Here is a 23,926-nt window from a genome sequence, read left to right as displayed (position 1 = left end):
ATGAATCTCAAAAATCAGATCTCCAAGGTCACCACATGTATTTATCTCTCAGTTTAAGTTTTGTGTTTTTGGCAATAACATTCCTTAGTTGACATTACTAACAAACCAACTGAGCTTGAACAATCTTGTAGAGATTGTTTCTATTTATAAAAGGATACACATGTGGCATACTTGGACAAACAAGGACAGTATTTAAATTAGCATCTTGAAAAGGACTTTAGGAAAAAAAAAATTGCTTGTATATTCTTGTACAAAGGCTGGGAGGCCCACCCTGATCTAATTGAGACACTCATTCCTATTTCCATATGACCTTACTCTCTGCTTATTAGGAAAAATAGAAAGGAGGTTGCTACTGGCATAAATCACACACTGACTACAGCTGTGGCCCACGTACAGCAATAACTTCCATTCCAGCAGCTCTTCTGCCTTTTTCAAAGTGGATCTACAGTGAGCACTGAAATGCCACTGCAGTGGCTGCAGAAAGCTCTGCATCCACAGCTGAACATAGGTAGCCAAACAAACATGATTCTTCTTTTTACTTTCTCAAAGTACAGGAAGAATAAAATATTCCCACTGATAAGAAATATCAAGTTTTCTCCTAAAGGAATGAATTTTAGTAGCTTTCAGAAAGGTTCTGTGCTGCCAACTTTGCTGTTGGAAGCAAAGATCACTGCCCTTGGAAGCAAAGATCATAAAATTAACTAGCTAAAAGGAGTAAAACTGAAGCTTCTTATGGCATTAAAAAAAAAAAGAAACCAAAAACTTTTCACACTTCAGTTAAATATATTTTCCTGTTGAGACTGCCCGTTTTATCTAGAATGACAAGCTTGTCTAGATTCTATTACCAAAAGTTTTATAGCAAGATGAAATTGCCACGGCTTAAAAGGACATTTCTTTGTCATAACCAAAGTAAATATTTTTCAGAAGATTACAGACATGACAACTGAGATGACTCAGGTCAACCAGGCAAGCGTTGCCTCTTTTGGACTGCAGGTAGAGTGGACAAGAAAAACCTGCCATTAAAAATGCATTTAACATGGAAAATGTTAAGGTATCTCAGGAGGCCAAACTGCACTGCTTGAAATCAGTATGTGACTGTGAAGTCAGTTTTAAAATTCACCTGATTAAACCGATCCACACTTTTTTTGCACGTTCTTTTCCCCCTGTACATTGTCACCTGCATGGCTGCCAGTGAAGCTGCTCCCTACCAGTTGCAGTGATTTCTTGGTTTGGCATATGGAAGGCAAAAAAATAAAAGAAAAAACAGAAATACATTAATATTCCAAGTAGTGAAGAATGGTGTGGAGAGAACGTTCAAGGAGGGGGGAATTTGTTCTGTTTCATAATTAGCATTACCACTATGAAATGGACCCCTAGCTAGAAACAGACAAGGCAGAGGAGCTTTGTGCTCCAAAGTTTTCAGAATGCCAAGGATATCTGATATGACCATCTGGTTAGGATGGGGGGAAGTGGATTTGTGGAGTGGCAGTGTTTCCATGTGCTCTCATCCAGACCACAGCACACCTGGAGCTTCTGGCATCATACAGCACAAGCAACTGCCACCAGAGCTCTCCCAAATCCTCAAGCAGCCTTCAGCAAGTTATTGGGCAGAAGCCAAACTGTAAGAAGGATGTAAGACCACACTCTAAGGCAGAATTCATGCTGTCCAGCAGCATATCAAGATAAAACAATCTGAGCTACAATTTTATCTTTATTTTCTTTTTTGTGCATTGCTGTCCAGCAGCATATCAAGATAAAACAATCTGAGCTACAATTTTATCTTTCTTTTTTGCACATCTACTTCTCAGCATTCAGTTCTATTTCCTCTAGGCTGGTATAAAACACACCTGTGTTACAGATGAAGCTCCACAACATCAGCAATATACATTTTAAATCACATTTTATCATTTGATCTAACTGAAATCAGAATACTGAACTGGCAGAAGTGAACATCTGCACATCTGGAACTAAATATTTTAGGCAAGGAAAACATCTTTGGATACAAATCAAATCCACTAAAGCAAAGATGATCTTCTATTAGCTTGGCCTTTGCTAGTGACTTAACAAACCCAAGTGAAAACAGCAGACTGTATTATTTCCTTTGTGAATATATGCAAGTCATGGGAGGAAAAGATCTAACAGATAGTTCAAGAACTCTAGGTACACCTATCACTATATTTTCATTAACTACCATCCAGGATGGTTATGATAGTTTTGAACTTTAAAGTGCTATTATCTGTTTATTTTAAGGCTGTTCCAGTGCAGGATCAGACAACTGCAGGAAGGGGGTAGTGCTTATGATTTAAGGGGTGAATGCTTCATAAGTGCATCTGGATTCATACATGTCTAACTACAGAAATGCTGAGTGTTTTTAGTTCATGAAATGCAGTAACACAATATACAAATGTAGGGGGAGCACCAATTTTTCTTTAAATATTCATCAACCAAAGCCAAGCTTTCCTCCCTGTTAAGGTAAATCCAGCAGCCCTGATATGGAGCACAGTCTACCAGCTTCCTCCTTCTGCCATCTGAACAGCATAGGTTTAGGCTATTTCTCTATTTTCTTTCCATCCCTACTGCGACTTCAACTTCAGTTGCTCTTCCACACCAATTTATCACTGCTCAATTGTTTCCTGAAGATTATTAGTATTAGACTCCCTGTGCCACAGACTGCATTAGAGTGCCAATTGCAGATGTCTGTGGTGTAAATCTATGATTATCTCCCATTAGGACCCTTAAGAACAAAGTTGTTCGTATTTTCAGTACTGACTGAATGAGTTTTCACCTTATTTGTGCTTTCACTTCACCCAGAAAATTACCCATTTTATTATCCCATTTAAAGAAATAATATACAGCAGTGTTACTACCATTACATCAAAGAAGTAGTGGCACCTAGACCTTTGTTATGAATTACATGTTTCCGCTGTATTTCAAAGATGCTCAAGAGGCTTCATGCTACAAAAAATAGTCAGAAAATGGGTATTTTATGAGAAACTTCAGGCCTACAATATTCAGTGAGAGAATGATGAGCTTTTTTCTCCTTACTAAAATGAGCCACAGTTTCCCCTTAAAACCATATGCTTTCAGCTGGCTGTGTAATCTCCAGACAGAGGCACTGCAGCTGCTGAACTATCTCAGAAGTTCTCAGCACCAACACCTACAGTAAGCAGCCAATTAAAACAGGTTAAGAGAATTATTAGCTCCAGAATAATTAGAGAATCATTTAGGTTGGAAAAGTCCTTTTAGATCACTGATTCCAACTGTCCACAGGTGACATTCTGCTTGCTGATAATTAAGCTGCATTCTCTGCTGAGACTGAAGTTGCACAACCTAAAATAAGGTGGGAAGTTCTTGAAACTCAGGGTCTTTGAATGAACACAATTAGGTTTACATCACAGCACTTGCTAGTCCAAGGCATAAGAGCCCAGACTTCACTGAAATAGGTTAAATTGCTAGCTCTAACAAAAAGTCGTATGAGAAATATGAAGAAAAAAAGTATTTTAGTAGAAATAAATTCAGGTTTCCTAGAACTGAATGACTGCATTTGTCCTATGTTAAGAAGAATTAGTTCTTCCTTCATTACACCATTTGATTTGCTCATATAAGTAAATTAACTTAATCATTCTATACAACATTATTGATAAGTTCCTTCATAATGCTTAGAGTTAATGCTTATTTACTCTCCCACTGTGACAAATTAGACCACCTACTCAGACACTGTATTTATTTCTGAAGGAACACACATGGAGTGCTAAAAGCCTGCAATAATACAACTCCAATATTTAGTTGTCTTTCCAGGCAATAATCTTGATAGCTAAATAGTTTAGTTCCCCCTCGTAAAACCAGAAGAAATATAGCAGTGATACAGTGAATCCTAAATGCTTAGCTGAGGGAAAAAAATAAAGGAGAATCTAAAATGGAATTTTTCTGAAGTATAACAGTACCAGTGATCAGCACCAGGATGAACTAATAGTGGACACTGTGTATTTCAAACACTCGTTATGTGCTGCTTTTTAGCAAAGGTGTTTGGAGAAAAAGCTAAAAATAAAGACCACATTGCTAAAAAGCTAACCCTGGCCTTCAAGTTCAAAGAGCTTTTCATCCAGCAGAAGACACTCATAATGTGAGGCATGAGACCACAAACGTGTCTAGAGAAAAAGCCAAGTCAGAAGCTGTTTTCGTACACATTACTCAGAAATGTTTCCAGTGCCCTAAAAAGCTTATTTTTTCTATTCAGTAAGTGGTTTAAAAATAGTTATTATTGAATTTTTCCACATATATTATCCTCTATTATTCAATTCCACTGCGCTGAAGTTGCTCTAATCCCTGACATCCCACTGAGGTGACCTGCACCCAAAATTTGACAGGAATCCTGTCCATCATCAGATTCATAACCTGTATTTATACACAGGTTACTTCATTAACAGACACAGCAGCCTTAGAGCTTAATGACACAAATAAGTCATTAATAAACACATATGTAAATCTTCATCTGATTCAATTCTTGTGCTATGACAAGCAAGCATGGATTGTATCAAAAGCACTGCTAAAATTGCTAAAACAATTTCAGGCCAGTATTTCAACTGCTGCATATCAGAGCTCTATCCAACATCAAACGAGTTGAACAAATCAACACACCTGAAAATTCAGGTCTATCTCAGCCTTTAATAACATATTACAACAAAAAGATCTTCAGGAGATAAAGCACTGCCTGTGGAAAAAGATAAAAAATGGAAATGCTCAGGAAAGGGGAAAAAACCCACTGCCACACAAAAGAAACTAATCGCATGCATATGGCTTGCTTTGATTTCACAACAAAGATTTTACTAACACTGCTCAGCATGAAAAACAACACCAATCCCATACAAATTCATCTGAGTTTTTTTGAATGGACAGGACTTCAGATTCTGCCTGACAACAGTTGCTCAATTATGTGTTAGTTTTATTACACATAAGACTTGGCAGCAGCAGAGAACGTATGTCTGGGACAATCCTCGAAAAATGTACTAGCACTTCAAGATACACAGGCCAAGTTACAATATGGAGAGATCCTTAAAATACTTCATTTTGCATGTAATTATTCACTGATAACAGAGGGAACAGAGTGAAGTTTCAGATTCAGTAATAGATTAGAAGTAATTGTTTCTCCTGTACAAATTGTAAAACTGAGATGCTGAACATCTCAGTTGATGTCCTGCTGCCAAAAGGATGTTTCAACAACAATTGTGTTACCAGGAAAGTCTTACATCACTATTGCACCTCTACACTGGAAGTATCACATGAAAACAAACACACAGCTTCCAAAACAACCTTAGCATACATCCATTCCTCAAGCAGCCAGAAAAATAAATACTGGAATAAAGGCCCCTTTTTTTTTCACCATTTAGTATTCACCACTCCAGTGTCAACCAAGTTCATCACAAAAGCCAACTTCTGTCCTGTGTTTGACTGTGAGCACCAATCTATATCAAATGCACTGAAAACAAGCAAGGAAAAGAATCAACACACATTAAGTCAAGAGCAAAACTCAGTGTCAAAATCTGTTCTGATTTAAGAACCTGTTAGACAAAACAACATTTACGTTTTATTCTGAAATCCTACATTGAGATTACCATACCAGTGATGAGCATTTTGAAACATTGAGAATCATATCACAGCCAAACCACAAAAGATAATGACACAGACACATACTCCCACTCCTATAGAGCCTTCCGCTTCCAACAGCTTCACTAAGCTCGGTTAAAAAATAGCAACGACCAAACAAGGAAAACAGAGTTCCAAAATAAGTGAAACAATAAATCTTAATATGCAATAGCCATGTTTTCACCTTCCCAAAGGCAGCTTAGTCAAAGCTCCTTTCAGAGCAGTTTTGTAGCATGTCTGGAAACACGGACACCTCTGCAGGGAGGGTACTGCTACCCCCGCACAGGAAGGGTTAGCGAGCTCCAGAACTCGAGTGCATGGAGAGGGAAACAGCCGAAGCACTACAGCTCTCACATATTAATATAACTACAGGGGAGCTGCAAGCCGACAGCCACAGCTCCATGCCGCATTTAAGGGAGAAGGGAACGAGAGAAGAAACACAGAGAGGAAAAGTTTCCTCGTCTTTCCTTCAAGCAAATGTAAATTTGTTCATTAGCTCCTCAAGCTTTCAGGAACAGTTACATAAAAATATGTAAAATCGGTAATGTTTAGAATAGGATTCCTTCCACTCCAAAAAGGCTGTGCCGGATAAACCCTGAGACACTCGAGAGATTGACGGGAGAGGCCAGCTCTCCCTCCTGGAGCAGAGACTCCGGCCAGCTGAGACACGGGCTGGATCCACGCCTGTCGGCAGCGGGGCGGCCGGGGCTGCGTTTCTCTCCCGTGCACCAGCCCTGCACAGAGGGGCTGAGGGGCTGCGGGCTCTGGCATCTCTGATGCACACGGCCGGCAGCTGCGGGAGGCTGATGGGGTTTTACGTGCCATGAAATGGTGGATCTGACTATCAGGCATATTTTATGAGAGGGAGAGATCGTGAGCCTCTGCAAAGCAAAGCCGGGCAGGGATAGCAGGAGGCAGGCGGGGAGCAGGACCAGCAGCGGCGGGCCTGGAGGACTGTCAAGCCCAGCCGCCTCCCGCCTGTGCCGGGCGGCCCCAGCCCGGGCCCCCCCTCCGCCAGAGCGGTACTTACGTGAAAACAAAAAATAAAGTAGTCGAACCCACTAATAAGGCAGCTGCTGTGGAGACCGGAATGTATTTCGTAGGTTTAAACCTCTTTCCAGTGCTGCTGGGCATCCTGTAGTTTACACATCACTATGTAAATCCAACCCGAGAGGAGGGAGCCGGGAGGATGCGGGTCCCTCCGGCGCAGGGAGAGCGGGACCCGGGCGGCTGGGAGGGACGGGAGAGGGACGGGAGCAGCTGACCTCCAGCACAGGAAATCCCACCCACACCGCCCAGCCCACTCGGCTGATGTCAACCAGCCCCTTAAGGTAGCGCTGCGGGGAGACGGGAGCGGGGCGCGCAGCCCCGCGGAAGGGCGGCCGAGCCGCGGCTGCTGGGGCCGCCCGCAGCAGGGCAGCCCATGCGGATGGGGGGGGGGGCAATTATATTCTTTCTACAAGACAACCCGCCCCCCCTTCTCCCACCCCCGAAAAGAAAAATGGCAATGCAGTGAGCTCCACAGGGCGCTGTGTGGGACGCCGAAGCTCCAGTAGCAGCTCCCTGAACAGCGGGGCTCTAGAGGGGGCTGCGGACGCGGCACCGCCGCAGCATCCGCGGAGCGCTGCGGGTCCGCGCAGGGAGCGGCTCCGAGCGGGGCCCTGCAGGACAGGGCCAGCTGCAGGCGAATCCTGCCGTGCTCGTTCAGGGAATAAACCCTACTTTTCATTCTGCTACACCCAGAGTCACAGCATTAAGGGAACTGCTGCACTCTGCCAAATGTAGCCGATTCCAAGATCCATAACTGAGTGAACACATAACTAAAATTACACTATACTCTGTTCTTTTAAAATCTATCCATTAGCATCAGGAGGCAGACAGAAGAGGTAATTTAAGGTAACAACAGAAAGTTCACTGAATCAGCTTTCCCAAGAGCAGTGTGAGAATGGCTCCTCTGTTCACACTCGGGGGCACCACCCAGCAGCTCGCCTGTCTCAAGGAAACCCTCTGATGGGAAGAAGGGTTCAAGGCCACTTGGAAGTTTAGAAATGAAGACCAGGAGCTGCATACATCCTGCTCCCTCCCTCCTGCTTTCTTTCTCAGCTAATCCCTTTTCTGCAGCTGCCAACATGCAGATAAAGTAACCCTGCTAACACAAAAGCCACATTTGCAGCATCTGCTGGCTGTTGTTAAAAGCAAGCTTGCCCTAGAAGGCATACACTGCAGTGCTGTTCAGAAAGGACATTTTTAATTTCTCATTTTAAGAGACTTGATTAGTTCCACAGTCCTAGAAGTCTTAAGAACAGAACAAGTAAAGCCTGACCAAAAATCTGTAAGGGTCCTCAACTTCGCAGTTTGCAAAAAAATACAACCACAAATGAAACAAAACCCCAAATTTTGAGCATCAGTTTGAAGAAAAGCCAGCAAGTTCCAGCCTGAGGATATATGGCTATGTGAAATCTCAGTTTTGCTAACAACTGTCTAATCCAAAAGGAACTAAAGTCACAAGGCAACTTAATCTCTCCAGACTTAGATTTTTAAGGAACAGGAAAGAAAACATCTACCTAAAGTTAGTTATTTTTGCATGCTTGGGGGGCTGAATGTTTCCTATGCTTCACTACTCTTTGTCATGCCAGCTTATTGGAATTAATTATTCTCAAACCCCTTGTAAGTAATCAAAAGGTCAACAATTTTATGCAGAACCAGGCTCTGTGTACAAAGCTGAAAGGCTTCAGGTGCAGCTACATGAGCATGTTAAATTAGATCAAAGGCACACCTGGGAAGCAAATCTCTCCATCACCTCCACTTACCAGGTCTGATGTGTATTGCTGAGTGGTCTCCAAGCAACCAACTGGGTCTCTTTTCAACAAAACTGGCCTGGAAGATCCATTTCAGGAGCACACCTAATGCTCTGGGCCACAAATTAGTTTAGCACCACTTACTTGACAAAAGTAGAGACTTCATCACTTAGATCAGTTTAATCACCTTCCTCCTTCCCACTCAAGCAACAGTCTGGGTAAAGAATTTAAGTTGCAAACAGAACTCTGAATAATTTTCTAGTGATATTTTTATCTAAAAAAAATGTTATCCTGAGCAGCATTATAGACTGTTTATGAAGTTGGGTGAGTGTCCTGTAATGGACAGCATGAGATTTACTCAAATGCTCAAATTTCTTAGGTCTTGAAAAACGTAAAGACATTCTCTCCCAAGTGACAGTCATATCTGCATTTTTAGCATGGACCTGCAAGTTTCCTTTCTAGGTGAGCCACAAAAGCATCCTGTCAAGTTTCTAGCATGAGCTGGGAATAGGCACAAGTTCATTTTAAAATACATATCTGGAGTTTGATGATTTATTTAAATTTCATTCTTTTTAAAGACGAAGCCTTTCTGGGACAGTAACATTCCCTCATGTGAATTGTGGAGTTATTCTTAAGGAGACTATGCCTCCTCTGCACCTCATTATTTTCAATTGTATTTTCCCCTAAGGACTCTTTCCTCTCTAGAAAGTCTGCTTCTCAAAGACAGCTTTGCAAGTGGGGAGGATTCAGCACTTCAGCTCATTCCACTCTTCAGAATGGTTTTCCCTTCATCACTCTGACACACTGGTGCTGATCCAATCTTGCTGTATCAGCCCCCATTTTTTGGGCCAATCTTTCAAGCCATTCCTGTTCTGAAAGGAGGCTCTCAGCAGCAAGCAACTTTGGCTTTTTTTAATATCCCAATCACACAACACTTCTCCAGAGGGAGACTAAAGATAACTGAGTTATCAGGACAGAAAGAGTTGTACCTTTCATAGCAACAAGAAGAGGTGCATCTCCAAACTGAACAGATCTTGAAGATCACAGTGCCAGCCAGGTTGGGGCTGCACAATCATCCTGTGCATCACGACACCTGTGCTGTGCAGTCATGCAGACCCAGCATTTCCAAAAGAGGGCTGAGACATTCCGCATTACAAGGCTAGTGTTATGCTGAATTGGGCTTTGGGATTACTCTTTTCTGGTGCACACTGTAGATTACCTATCACAAAGCAGTAATTTTCTGTAATTTTGTGTCCAAGAGTTCCCACAGCTCACCTCATTTCCTTCCCACTGGCACTCCAGTTCTCAAGAATGCTCTGTTTTCAAGCCAGCACAAAGCACTGCTGAGCAACACTCAATCTTGTTATTACAAGCCAAGTATATTTAAAGCAGTCAGATGACTTTACCTGTCAAACACTAAGGATGTCTGAGGAGGACTTGACTAAAGCAGAACAGGCATGTCTCAGAATTGCTCTCCTGGAACACCTTTATTTCAAGGACTGCACTTTCTGGATTCACACTACCTTATTAGTGTGCCAGAAGATTTTGGCAGCACTGAGGTAAACAGCAATGGCAGCATGAGTTAGGGAAAGATTTAATGACAAAGAACAAACACAGCTACAAAGAACAATCTAAAAATAATCTGGCAGAGCATGGCTAGTAATTGCATGTCTTCTTGCAAGATTTTACTCTGAGGTTTTACCCCAAAGGAGGAAGGGCCAACCACAGAAGCTGTGTTGGAGCCACATGGCAGGGTACCCCTCTCAGAGATGGTAAGATGAAAGGAAACTTACAACAGAGCAAGAATCAAGAAAGCCTGAAAGCCATGCAATTTTCATATCAAGTCACTAATTTTAGCTGGAAATCTTAGCTACATGATTAAGAAAATTATTTTATTTTGCACACTTGAAAGTACTGAATATCCCTGGAATATTTTATTGGTCACTTGCAAGTTAGCTCCTAGCACGAATTTGCGGTTGCCATTTAACAGTGACCACGATAAATAATTATACTTTTCTTACTACAACTACAAATGTTGTTGCCAGGGTCATTGGGAGAACCTTCAAGGATCACAAATTCGTTAACAAAAGCTGTTTTCCCCTCAAATTTACAGTGCTCAGAACAGAGAAACCTGCATCATCTTGTGCTGCACAGTGCTGCCAAAAGTCCAAGCAAGGGCCAGACAGTTCTGGGTACAAGCCAGGCCTAGTAAGTTACCCACTGGAACTTTAATATGACAATTTTCATTTAATTGTTCATTTCTTACCAGATAAATCAAGAAATTATTGCCTAATACTGACCTCTCAGTAGCCTTAACAGATTTATGACAAGATTTTCTAGATGATTCCAACAGATATTTTTTGTGGGATGGCATTTGCTCAGAACAGATCTGGTGTATTTCCCAACAGCAGTGATGTGGCATGTCAAGTTGCATTTACTATGAGACTTTAGTAACTCTGCGTATCGATTCCTAAATGATCCCACTACTTGCATCAGAATGAGGTAGGTCTCCAAGCAGTTTTAAAGATCCTGTTTAAAAGCATTAGTAAAGTGCAATTCTCCTCCTCTAAATGAAATACCACTGTAAATGATGCTGCTGAAACTCTGCAAGCCAACAGTGTTCATAAACCAGCAAACAAGGTGTTAAAACTGATAAGCACTATGCATAGAAGCAATGTAACTTTAATTATACCTGTTAGAATTGTCTTGAGAAATATCCTCCAAGCATACAAAATATTCAGTCATTTTAATGTCCAATCCATCTTTGTTGATGTTTACAATAGCCATAATTGCTTTTATGGAAAAAATAATTATAAAATTATGAAATTTAAACTACTTGAAATGAGGCCAGCCAGCCAGCACAACATGAATAGGCAAGAGCTCATGACATTGTTAGCTTCTCTCTTAGGTGTTAAGTACACATCTTGATACAACAGTTCATATCTGTTCAACAGTTCATATTCACAATACAGTGAATCAGCTGATGTAAATTTGTAAAGACTGATAAACAATGAGCTGGACTTTCCCAGTTTGAAAGTTGGAAACATGTTTAAGACTGTAAAGTTGATGAAATACTTGTGGTAGTCAGACATGTTTCACAAAATAAATTTGCTGTATGCAACATCTAATCCAGATTTGTGCTAGAACCTTCTTTGTACTTAAAACATTATACTGCTGTAACAGAAAATAACACCCCACAAACATTACCTGCACCATTGATGCCTTAAAAAAAGTGCATTTCTACAAATGTAATTTATTTATTATGGAATTTATTCCTATCTGATGTAGGTTGCATTTTCACTAGACTACAGCAAACTAGTTTGACAAGTCTTACAAACATGAACAGGTCTTAAATCAGTGGTTGGTGTCTATAATGTGACTTACATGGACAAAGATATTCCATACCTAAAGTTGCATATAATAAAAATATAGTGGTCACAAAATCTGATGTATAGCTGTAGATACTACTCAGCTCTTAAATATTAGGAAGATTTTTGCTCCTGTGCTTGTCAGTTTTCACAACCTCAATATTTATTTCCTTATTCTTACTTGCACAAGCTGCTTACTTGAGAAGCACCTTGTTTTCACACAAACTAGAGTCTGAGAAATCACTTACATGTGGAATCCACTCTACAGCTCATTACTTCAAACTTTTCTTCCTCAAGCAAGATAATTCTGATCTGTTGCAGTTAAATTTTCCTTAGCTCCTTACTCTGAAAATGATACATTGTCAAAGATTTAGTTAAGGTTGGTAAAAAACTGGTAATTCCTCTTATTTCTATTTTAAAGAGTAATTCTAGCTAAATCTAATTAGGAAGACCTTTAAAGTAGATCCTAAATAAACCATCATAAAATAAACCAAAATCCTTTATACACAGCTCACTTGACTGAACTAGTGCAAGTTTACACATGACCTCAGCAATGTAAAAACACTTTGAAATTAGTTTGGCTAATCAAAATTAAAACATTGGTTTGCCATGGATACCTCAGAAAACACAGCTTGCTAGAAACAACCTGGAGCAGCCAGGACAGATGGGTGTCCTGGGAACAGGAGGGCATAAATAAAGACAGCAATGGGAAGTTAACTGGAGATGTTTGGGGTTGTTTAAATAATCACCCACTCTTTAAGCCAATGGCAATTTGTACAGATCAAAACCCAGTAGAGCAGTTTGTAATGTAATCTGCACCATTGTCTCCACTTCTACATAAATAGGTGCAATTTAATATTACTAAGGTGTCAAGCTGAATTTTCTGAACTCTGATTCAGTATCTTCTTTAGAGAAAGGTTTCCAGTAACATTAAAGTTTTTCACTGAGCTATGTGAAGGAGTGCTCTGAGATGCAGCAGCACAAGGCCCAGCACTGGTGAGGGACATCAGAGTTCAGCACAACTCACTGTGAGCCACACACAGCACCCACCAGAGGACTCAGCCTGGTAACAAGAGTTAGCAACACAATCCAAAGAACTACTCAGACTCGTATTTTTTCCCCTTTACATACAGGTATTCCTTGAGCATGTTGCATCAAAATTAAGAATTTACAACATTCTCCTATCTGTATAGTGTTGAGAAGAATTTTAATTTTCTGAGGTTTTGTTATCACTGAGAACTTGTACTTGATACAAGCTACCTTATTATAAAGGGGGAAAAAAGTCAACATTTGGTGTTAAAACACAACAAATTGGGAGTGTTTACCATCTGTGAATGAGACATTTAGTGTTACTAATACAAACTTATTCCTGGAGAAAAAAACCCCAACAGATTAATGTAGTCTTCAAAATAATTAACACGGGATCTAGAGGGAACTAGTTTGAATTATTTTCTATAATAAGTAGACTTGTTTAAGACCTCAACTTGCTGTTAAGAAGATACTATTTTGATGCTTGTCAAGATGTCACAATTTTTAAGTTGAATTTATCGCTGAGGAGTCCTCAGACATTCATCCATTCAGCACACAAAAAACCATTCATATCACCAAAGACTGGATCAGTAAGCCTGGCTATATAGCATCTTTCTAAACCTGAAGCAAGCAGAAAATTTGTATGAATTGTGGACTTTAGCACCCAACAATGCTTTATTAACCCTGTTGTATTTTCCTTCTTTATAAAAAATGGATTAGGACTTTTTAAAAATCTTCACTTGGCAGTCCACTTTACCTGTAGGCAAGTTAAATCATTAGAATGACTTGCACAAAACAACAAGTCTTATTTCACTGAGATAACTTTAAAAATACTTACTGCTTTTTAATGTGTAGAACAGCTAAAGTGACCAGAACACTGAATGATCATCCTTTAGTTTACAGGACTAAAACATTCTTCAGCCAAATGTTACCCAGAGAAATTATTTTACTGAGTGGTCTCTCTTAATTTTGCTCTTTGAGACTGAAGACTTGCAAGGATGGTTGCAATCCAAAACTGTAAACACAGATCAGTTAACCTAAACAAGAATGGAAACGTCTGGAAGTCATTTAAGCATGCTGAAGTAAGAGGGGAAGAAGAGAGGGTAATAGCATTAAGCAGGAATCATCAATAACTAATATTAAGACAAATTAAGGCATTCAGGTGCTGCCCCCTCCCTTTTGTACAATGTCTGACAGTGAAATGCAACTCACCCATTTTGCTGCCTTCATCACTTTGCCCATGTAGACTAAAATGCATTCCCAGTAAGAGTTCTCAAAATAAAAAGCAAATCCTTTAAATGAAAATTTAAGTTTATTTTGAAATTTTTAAGTAATTTCTATCAATTTAGACACAGTTTGACATTATCAGATCATTTACAGTGATTCATGGATAAAAGATTTGGCTTTTACATTCAAATGTTAAATACTTCAAAATAGCTTTGTCTTGTTACTTCCAAACCAGAAACACTAAAGAGCATTTTATTTTGCCTTTCAGCCATCTTTGTTAATTAACAGACTTTTGATATCTGCTGTAGTTGAAGGGGAACGTGCAAAACACCAAAGGAATTATTTTGTTTGAATGAAGTGAGTACCTTAATTACAGTTCCAGATTTAAGACTCATTCACTGTAGCATCAAAAGGCAGTGCTAAGAAGAAAGACATGATTTATTTTTAAAAAATATATTTTCCTTAGGTAGACTGCAGAACCTGACTGAGTGAAAAGCCTCTTTATGAAGACCAAGAAGGTCTTGCTATCCCATGTTAACATCATTCAGTCTTACAGTTCAGCAAGTTTTGTCCAGTTTTCATAATTATTTTGGAAACTATTATAAAATTTCATCTTTATTCCTAACACAATCCTTGTATTAGTGTTTAACAACGAAATTCAATTTATCTACCAGACTTAATTGTGTTGATTTTATTGCTTACTATAGCTTATTTTCTTACTCTCTAGCACTAATTTGAAATTGGATAAACAAAAAAGATATGCAGGGAAGAGATCTGACCAATTTGCCCATTCTGGCAAGGAGGATGTCCCTCAAGCATGTGCACCATAAATAACTGCTCCAAAGTGAATTGTGAATTCCAGCCTGCTACTCTCCAAGAAGGACAGCCTCCCTACCAAACATCTGAGAAGTTCAAAACTCCTCCAGTTTGTAAAAACACGAGCTTCAAAGCCCTGGGAAAAAAAGCTTATACATTTTAGACCTCTACATTCTTGAGACTACAACAATATGCTGGCAAGGGGAATCTCACAGGAAGGTACTCAAACAGCTCGGATTCCTTTGCACACACCTCGGCAGGACAGGCTGCTGCAGCTGCCTTCAGTCAGCAAGCAGCACCATGGAAGATCAGGGACAACAGCAGGAGCTTTCTGCTAAAATCAAGCCTTTGTAATATTAAAATTTGGGGCAAGAGGGGAAGCACAGATTTCATTTTGTGAGAAGAAAATGCTTCTCAAATCTGACACAAGAAACTTTGTCCCCCACCTTTATTTTCACTGTCTGATGGATCAGCAGCAGCAGTAGTTTGCCAGGAATGCTCTTATTGCCTGATTCCAGAAGTCTGCTGCACTTCAAGAAGCACAGGCACATTCCCTGCTCAGGTACACACAGCAGCAGGTGTGAAAGGTCTGTTAGATTACAATTTAGAAGCCATATAAGAAACACAAATGCAATCCTAATCTTCCCTGCTGACAAAGTCTATTAACATACTTAATCCACAGGAATATGTAGCTCAATTAAACAAGTGTATTCATAAGCCTTTACAGTATACAGAAAACTCAGTTCTGTCCCCTGATGCTGTTTTCAAGTTTGTTTTATTCACTCTTTTGGATGACTGTAAATAAGTGTTTCCACTATGGAAAAGAAAGTTAGCACAGTACATTTTCATGACTGGGGAATGAATTTTTCTGAAGACACCTTCCAAAGGGCAAAAGCCTAGAAAAAACAACATGAATGTTGAATGCAGTTCCATATAAAGTCCCTTGTAAAAACTAAAAAATAACCAAACAAAAAAAAGGAAAATAAAAAAAGAAAAAAAGTAAAGGAAAAACTGCAAGGCCCAGGATGATTTTATTGCTTTTCTTCAGTTTTTTCCTTGGTCTCTTTCTTCTCAGATTCTTTGCTCTCTTCCTTTACAGAAAGCTCTTCTAGTTTTTCAGCAACTTTATCAGCACTATCATTTTTGTCTGTGCCTGCTAAAAGATTGGTTAGGAAAGGTATTACATACAAGCAGTAATGGATTTTCCTGTTAGAAAGAGTAAAGAAGTAGAGGGTGAGGGGGTGGGGATAGACAGCTGGTATTGGGCAAAAATATTCTTCACTGACCACTGGAGTGACTCATTCCATTTCTTTTCCTCTGGTAATTACTTCAGATGTCAGATTTCAAGAAACACCACTCATATACATTAATCACTACAAAAGGGCTTAATCACAGGGACTGAGGAATGTGTAACATCTGGCCGGCTGTGCTGCTACCAATAAAGTATCCAGACAAACCCTTAGTTTCTTGGCATCTTAACAAAAAAAAAAAACCCCCAAAGTCAAGTTCCCCAGTTTGAAAATGGGGCATAGGAATTCCTATGACTGGAAAATTCCAATCTAAATATCTTGAATGCTGACTGCAGACCACTGGTAGTCTGTACTTAAGAAAGATAGAAATGTTTATTTTATTTACATGGTGACATACCTCATCACAAAGGCAATTCTAAAGGGTGCAATAATCTGTTAGAGACTTGTGAACAACCTCACACACACTAACAACTATAAAAACCATTAAATATTATACTTGCATGATTATACATTTGTAAAATTTGGGAAAGGGACCTGGAAGGAAGAAAGAGCACTGTGATTGCAGTGTTCACAGCTCATTTGTTTACTATAAGCCATAAATATTTCCTTGACAGCCTTTCCAAAGCAGCCATGTCCCAACAGCAACTGTAACAGCCTTCCACAGGAAAGAAGGCCATCGTCGCTCCTGTGAGCTCTTACTCTCGCAGACAGAAAAGCACCTGAACTGAAGGCTGCAGTTCAGCACAGAGTGAGTCTGCTGGAACACGACACTCCAGGGTACTGTAACCACTCACACAGCTCAGAAATGTGGCACCAAGTACACTCAGACTACCTTACCTTTCTTTGCTGTCTTGCCTACTTCATTCCTGCATTCTTCAAATTTTGCCTTGAATTTCTGTGCATCTGTTTCAGCGAAGATAAAATATTTTTTCATTACTTTTACTGCCTCACAACATTGAATAGTTCTAATCTTGAAGAAAGATACCCCAGGGGAAGCTTTGTGTAAACAAAATTTGTAGGGACTTATGAAGTAATCTGGTAAATCATACGAGATACAAAATTCTTCAATCACATATTTGTGCAAAAGCAATTCATCTTTTTCAGCAAGTCTACTAAAGCAGTTTATTTTGCAAAATATTCAAAATGTAATGCCAGCAGGAGCTGTTTTGTAGTTATTGCAACTCCCAGCTGCCTGTAGCCTAAAGGAATAGGAATATGATGTCAGAGACTGCTAACATAACTATCTGTATGCAAAAGACTGAAGATCAGCTTCGAACTGCCATCCTTGCCAGCTATGTTACACCTGAAGAGTCTTCCACAACCTGACCATAACTGGGGGTTCTTAGCATCAGCAAAGGAAGATAATGCCTGTTTCACCAATACAGCATTCAGACTCTGTACCTGAGGGCTATTCCTCCCTGCAAGAGCCAACAATGCATAATCTTCATTACATTCTGGTCTAAGCCACCATCCAATGCAGCAACCATTCCAAGCAGCTGATCAAATTCCAATAATGTCTCTGCACAAGTAATACAGGCAATGAGGGACTGGGCAAGGAGGTTCCTGACACCAGAATGATCAAGGCAGTACAGGCCTGGCATCCCAGGCTGGTCTGGCTGACCACAGGAGGTCACTGTTGCCCCACAGGAATTCTGAAGGCACTTAGTAACTAGGCCAGGAAGTGTTTGTATCGATTCCTTCTCCAGCATCTCAAACAGGAGAGACACCTGAAGGACAAACTGAGGTCTCTTAACCTGTCATCTGCTTAGTCAGTACTGAAAAGGGCAAACAGTAAGAAAGGACTACTCCCTCAAGACAGAACATTCCATAAGCTGAACAGCCTCTACCAGAAAGAGGGAAAGACTATAGTCTTTCAAATAGTTACCCCTTCATTTCCTACCTGATCATGAAGTAAGCACTAAGCAGGTGGACCAGAAAGGTTTATCTGGCTAAACAAAATGACATTGGAGACTTAAGGCAAAGGAAAAAGGCAAGATACACTAAGTTCTTTCCTGATATAGTTAAATCCATCAAGTTTTAAAATATTCAACCACTTTATATTTCATCTAGTATGTAAGGAGAAAAGGAGGCTACCACACTAAACTTGTGTGGCAAATTGTAAAGCAAGAAATGCAACACTTTTTCATTTTGCTCCTTTAAAAAAAAACAAACCCAAACCAACAACAAAACAAAACATAAACCCCCTCTGCTTCCAAACACTTCTTTGATTTAATCCTAGCTGATCCATTATTAGTTACTTTTCTGGTACTCAGTGTAGTCACTCCAGAAAAACCCACCAACTAGTATGATGGGTCCGACTTGCACTTTTCACTGAGGGTTCCATTTAATCAAAACGAAGATACTTCATTAAGAAAAGAAAAAACAACCCGGATGTTCTGCTAATGCAGACTGACCAGAAGTATCAGGTCAGGATTTCCTTGTTTCTAATGCAAAAATCTCATCTTAACTACAAATGAGCACCTGAATTACATGAAAGTAAGCTGTATGTGAGTCTCTTAACTGCCTATAGTTTTATTCTAATTGGCATAGCACTTACACAAAATGGCTTAGGTTAACAAAGTGTCTCGGGCAGAAACTGTACCAATATTACTGCAGACCTAATTACTACACTGTTTGTCAACAGATATGATTAAGTGATTAACAGACTTCTCTCAGATAAAGAATTAATTAGCTAACACTACCACGCAGGGGTGAGATACAGCACATCTCCAGCAATGGTTTAGAGCAGCATTTAGCCAAGCAGGGTAACATAACAGTTTACAATGAGTGTAAATTCAGTGCCAGTCCACTCACTCTCTGCGTTTAGAAATCGGATTGCCAGAAGTTCAGGCTTGGGGCTTTCATCTGCAAAGTCAGCATGTGTGTTCCAGACCCACGCCCTGTCGCTCCCAGCGTTAGGCTTCAGCTCCATTAAGGGTGTGACTGAAAGGAAAGCATTAAAAGATGTACAGAGCACAATAGCAAATGTTTTCCACACCAGCCTCCATAAATCTCAGTGAAAACGGGCTGTGATGGTTACATAAAGCACTTGACACAGAATTACTCTGGGATGAATACAAGACAGTGGTGTTCACATATATTTTTCCTTACATTGTCAAATGAAATTATGCAAAGCCATTACTGTGTGAGAGGATGCTGGATTCACTACTGTTAGGAAAAAGAATTTGATTCAATTTTTGCTTAAAACAGATGATTGTGATACTAAGAGATGCAGTTACTGAGCTCTGAAGTACAGATAAATGATTTAGAAGGAAAAGGCATCCAGATCGACAAACAACACTCATTCTTCTTCTGCACACCAAAACTACCACCAAAATTAATTTTAAAAAGCACTTTTCCTTCAATTAGTCATCAGATTAATTACCTCTCCCATCAGTTTAAAGCTGTACTACAAGATATTACAGGATTCTGTGGTGCTGCAAAGTGTACACATTGTCTTTCCAATCTATTTGTTCCCTCCTCGCAAATGGGGCCCTGTCCCTCCAAGACACTACAATTACCTCACCTGACTGACTGCAGAATTTGAAATGTTACTTCCCACAGTACCTTAAGACTTTTTGCATTACAGACATGCAAAGTCTAAGCAGGGGTATTTTTCTCCTTGGGCCCTGTCTAAGTTCAGGAGAAATCTGAAGAGTCTATTCCCTTCCCTGCATTTTTAACATCTAGAGATCAAAATACATTTTGCTCCATTTAATGCTTTGCAAAAATGAAGAGAGTTCTTTTGTCTGACTGTGAATCAGCATAAATTCAATCAACAAATCTATATGGAGAGCAGCTTTTCCAGGAAAAAAACCTAAACAACTTTTGACATGATTACTATAAATTCATCAATTCTGTTTTCCTAGGTGCAACATTTATTTCCCTAATCAAAAGGTTTATTCCTGCTGGTTGATGGCATTATTGAGGTTTGCATTAAGCTACTTCTTATTTCAAATTATCTAAACGTAGTTTAACTCCACAAAACACTATAGATTCCTCATGTAAAAATCTGAGTATCAGTAAAGCAAGCAAAGTATCAGCAAACTGGACTACTTGTTGCAAGTTGTGCTGACTTTCAAGCCTGTCTTGCTCTTTCATGGTTTTTTTTAATTCAAAGATGATTCTTTTTTGAATGAGTCAGCCCAATATAACACATTCATTTCAGTTTATTTCACAAGCAGAGAAAGGCAGACTCAGATTTGCTTAGCACCTCAGTCTCTGTTTTCTGATGGTTAAGGACTGGTTTTGGAAATTCAGACATTTAGCTCAAAGTAGTAAATTATTACATCTTGGTTTTTCTCACTCTTTTACAAGAGCAAGCCAGCATACATTAAATTCTTATTTCAAGCAGTATTAAGGCCTACATGTTCTACACTTTATTAATCATTAAAATAAAGCACACACACACACTGGAAGCAATCACATAATGCCTATCACAGCTAAATTTTAAAGTGACTTGTGTTAGTCTTATAGCACTATCAGACTCTTAAAGAAAAAACGTCCAGCTTCCTTCCATTAATAAAAATAACCCCTCATGATTTTTGATGCCTGAAGCCTTGTATGAAGAGTAAGAAACAACCATACTTAAATTCTACAAGCTTATTTTTTAAATCAAGAATAAGTACAGAAATGTAGAACATACTGTAATGGTTCGCACAGATTTTTAGGGTTTTATCCCTCCTCATGAGGAGGCGAATTGTTCCCTTCTCCTTGTGCTTCAGGAGTTTCACATCACCAGTTCCTCGTTCTTTCCATTCTGGAAGGTCGTTCTCAGATGCAAACCGGAAGAGCTTCGCTCGCCTTGGAGAACAGAACATTTCATTAGCCTGCATGCATTAAAATACCACACCTGACCAAAGAGTGCAGTTCTTTTTAAAAGCCACACACAAGAAGGAACAATTTGTTCAATATGATCCCCTGTTCTGTTTCAATATACGCATTCAGAAACTGATATGATAAATTAAAATCTAATAATAAAATATTAGGAATTATGTAATAACTGTACTGAAATTCAACAGGTTCTGGACACTCTTAGGGGATGATAAACATATTTGATCACTACCTTTCAGAAACTACCACTTTAGTTATTATCAGAATCTGGACAGGAGAACTGAAGTCTCTCTTCCAGATCAGCAATACCATTCTGTGATTCAGAAAAAGCATAATTTTTTAAACCTATTTCAAGCCAGCACATCAGGGATCAAATTCAAAATGCTTCTTAAGCCTTTAGACTACATTTTTCTTCAGGCAGATCAAGCCATCCTGATCTGACAATAAGCATAATCTAAGGATAAACTGTATTGAAGACAACAGACAGGAACTGCCACAAATGCCCCAATACTGTGCTGCAGCTGTTGCTTTTATTATTTCAGTACCTTGTACATCACCCTTTACCCATGGATGCATGGCAGCAACACCACATACATCTCATTTTCTTCCTCCCAAGACACTTGTTTCACATTCTGTGATCACAATTTCAAATAATTATTACTTAAGTTGTTGTCTTCTTTTATGTACACCATGCTAAAGCCAGATTCACACTACCAGCTCTCTTCTGTGGTTCCAGAGTTCATTTTCTTGGGGAACCATCAATCACCCCCACTCAGTCTCTGCCATCACAGTGCAGACCAACCAAGTCAGCCTTCACACAGAGATTGCTGCAAGTTATGCAGCTTTTTATGAACACTGTCAAGTTTAAGCCTAATGAACATTCAGATAATAGCGAAAAGTATTCTACTCACATCTTAAAGAGCTCTTCCTCATCTTCTTCCAGAGTTTTTATTTCTTGCTCTGGAAGGGAAACTATAGGTTCAAACTGAGGATCGTGGTTAGAGTCATCTGCATTTTCAGTAGAAGTATCATGCTCCTCATGTGCTTCCTGAGGAGAAAAAAATAAAACACAAACATGCTATATACCCCAACCCTGAAGTACTCACATCTGCTTTCAAAAGAGTGATGACTTTTCAGCAATTAGATCTTAATAACTGTAATACCCCATAAAAGAAATATGATTATACCTGAAAACAAATGACTTCCAGGTCAACATACAGGCACAAAAAACCAAAAAGGTGCTCATACAGTGCTGGGTGTTTCAATCCTACCACTCATTAATTGTCTAGAGGTTTGGCCTTGGAGTAATAGCTCTGGATTATGGAAATATAATTTCATCAACAGTTTTTCTTATGTAATGTGTTTTATGCTACTAAAATCTTACTATTTCTCAGTGCCTAAAGACCCATCATTAATGGGAAAATTAGAAAAAAGCCTACACAACATCCACCCAGCCCAGCTTAAGGGACATATGGCATCTCGAGTTCTTCGTTCTGGATTATGTATTAGAATCACCCACAGTCAACACAATCAAAGATACTTTGAGGCACAGCTGAAATACTCATAAAATAATTTAGGTTACTTGCTTTAAGACTCCTCAAGGAACTTTAGGTTACAGGTAAATGGCCAAAATAATACTTCCTATTTAAATTGTTTAGGAATCTGTCAGAGCGTTCATTAAGCTTAAGAATGGTTTTTACTACCATGACTAGCAGGTAAATGATAAACATCTCTAACACTTCATACATATGGACTGCTAAGAAGGACTCAGCACACAAGCCTAGGAAGGAGATTGATATGCAATTTTAACAAAGCCACAGAGCAGCTATCTCAGGTCTAGGGAACTGATTTGGGTTTGGGGTTTTTTTGTTGCTGCTGGAGCAACAGAAAGGGAAAACAGTCTACACATACAAGACATTTAAATAATATTTTTACTTTACAAATGGAAGAGTCCACTCGTACAGGCTCTATTCACAATGTCCTATACAGAGTAGGATATACCACGTGCGCATATAGCAACAGAAATAAAGCAACCTATTTTTACTAAACAAGAGAAAACAGAGGGGGGACAAGTGAAAATTAGGTAAAAAATGGTGCAAAATAAAATCTCGTTGTAACAACAACGTCACACCAGCTATCGCCAATTTTATATCCCCAGTGTTCCAGCAAAAAAAAGCGAGAAATTAATTACGTCACATCTGTTTCAAAAAAAGAGAAATGTTAGCCAAACTTTTATACATTGTATCCATGCGTGCAAGCAGCACATCCCGCATGGCAATTCACCATGCGTTCTGCGCCTGAGCAAGTAATTGCACGGACCATGAGAAACGCACACTTCCCAGCAGGCACACGCGAGAACGCGGATCCCGTTATCACGATACGATCCCGCCCTGCCGCGATATGGAGCACGTGAGCAACTGGTGCGGCACGAGGGGTCCGGCCAGCGGCCCGGGGGAGGGGCGGAAACAGGGAGGAGGAGGAGAAGAAAGGAGGGAAACGGGGAGAAGGACTACCCGAAAGATCCCGGCTCGCCCGGGCTCCCTCACACCGGGGAACGGCCAAGGCGGGTGGAGGGGCCGGCCCGAGCGGCCACACGTGCCCGAAGCGGCCGCAAGCCCCAGGCCCAGCGGGCGCGGCCCCTCCAGCCCCCAGCAAGGCCCAGCGTCCGTCACCCCCGGGCCCTGCCCGACCTCGGCTCCCCCCGCCCGGGCCCCACCTGTTTCCGTTACTCTCCCACCCCGGCCCTCGGTGCCGCCCTCTCCCCCGCGCTGTTCCCGACCCGGCCGCCGGCCCGCGGCCGCCCCTCACCGCCGTGTCCGCCATGGGCCCGGTCGCCGCGCTCCGCTCGCCGCTTCCTGCCGCGCGCCCCGCCCGCCTTTACCTCATTCCCGCAGCCCGCGCCGCGCCGCCGCAAGGCTCGATGGGAAACGCCCGCTCCCCCTCAGCCCCGCGCCCCGCCCCC

General features: G+C 40.4%; 2 protein-coding genes and 1 non-coding gene across 3 annotated transcripts in view; all 3 read right to left on the bottom strand.

Annotated features, from left to right (window-relative positions):
• Positions 1–6,870, bottom strand: part of ZDHHC8 (zinc finger DHHC-type palmitoyltransferase 8) — a 111,946-nt gene extending 105,076 nt beyond the window's left edge. The window contains exon 1 of the mRNA XM_041488786.1: positions 6,674–6,870. Within this exon, the coding sequence (XP_041344720.1) occupies positions 6,674–6,777 (104 nt within the window). The 5' untranslated portion in view covers positions 6,778–6,870. The remainder of the gene's footprint in view (positions 1–6,673) is intronic.
• A 7,261-nt stretch (positions 6,871–14,131) lies between these two features.
• RANBP1 (RAN binding protein 1) lies at positions 14,132–23,917 on the bottom strand. The gene is made up of 6 exons (XM_041488802.1): positions 23,773–23,917; positions 21,876–22,012; positions 20,777–20,934; positions 18,946–19,074; positions 16,969–17,034; positions 14,132–16,037 (listed from the first exon to the last, which is right to left on the bottom strand). Exons 1-6 carry the CDS (start codon positions 23,785–23,787, stop codon positions 15,913–15,915), a joined length of 630 nt encoding a protein of 209 aa, XP_041344736.1. The 5' UTR covers positions 23,788–23,917; the 3' UTR covers positions 14,132–15,912.
• On the bottom strand, positions 16,758–16,889 carry LOC121365179. The gene has a single exon (XR_005956964.1). It is a non-coding gene; the product is annotated as a small nucleolar RNA SNORA77 (small nucleolar RNA).
• Positions 23,918–23,926: the final 9 nt, after the last annotated feature.

This window comes from Pyrgilauda ruficollis, unplaced genomic scaffold, assembly GCF_017590135.1.
Source record: "Pyrgilauda ruficollis isolate IOZ18807 unplaced genomic scaffold, ASM1759013v1 scaffold9, whole genome shotgun sequence".
NCBI lineage: Eukaryota > Metazoa > Chordata > Aves > Passeriformes > Passeridae > Pyrgilauda > Pyrgilauda ruficollis.
The sequence above is the reverse complement of the archived record's forward strand: the minus strand, read 5'-3'. Positions and strand labels throughout refer to the sequence as shown.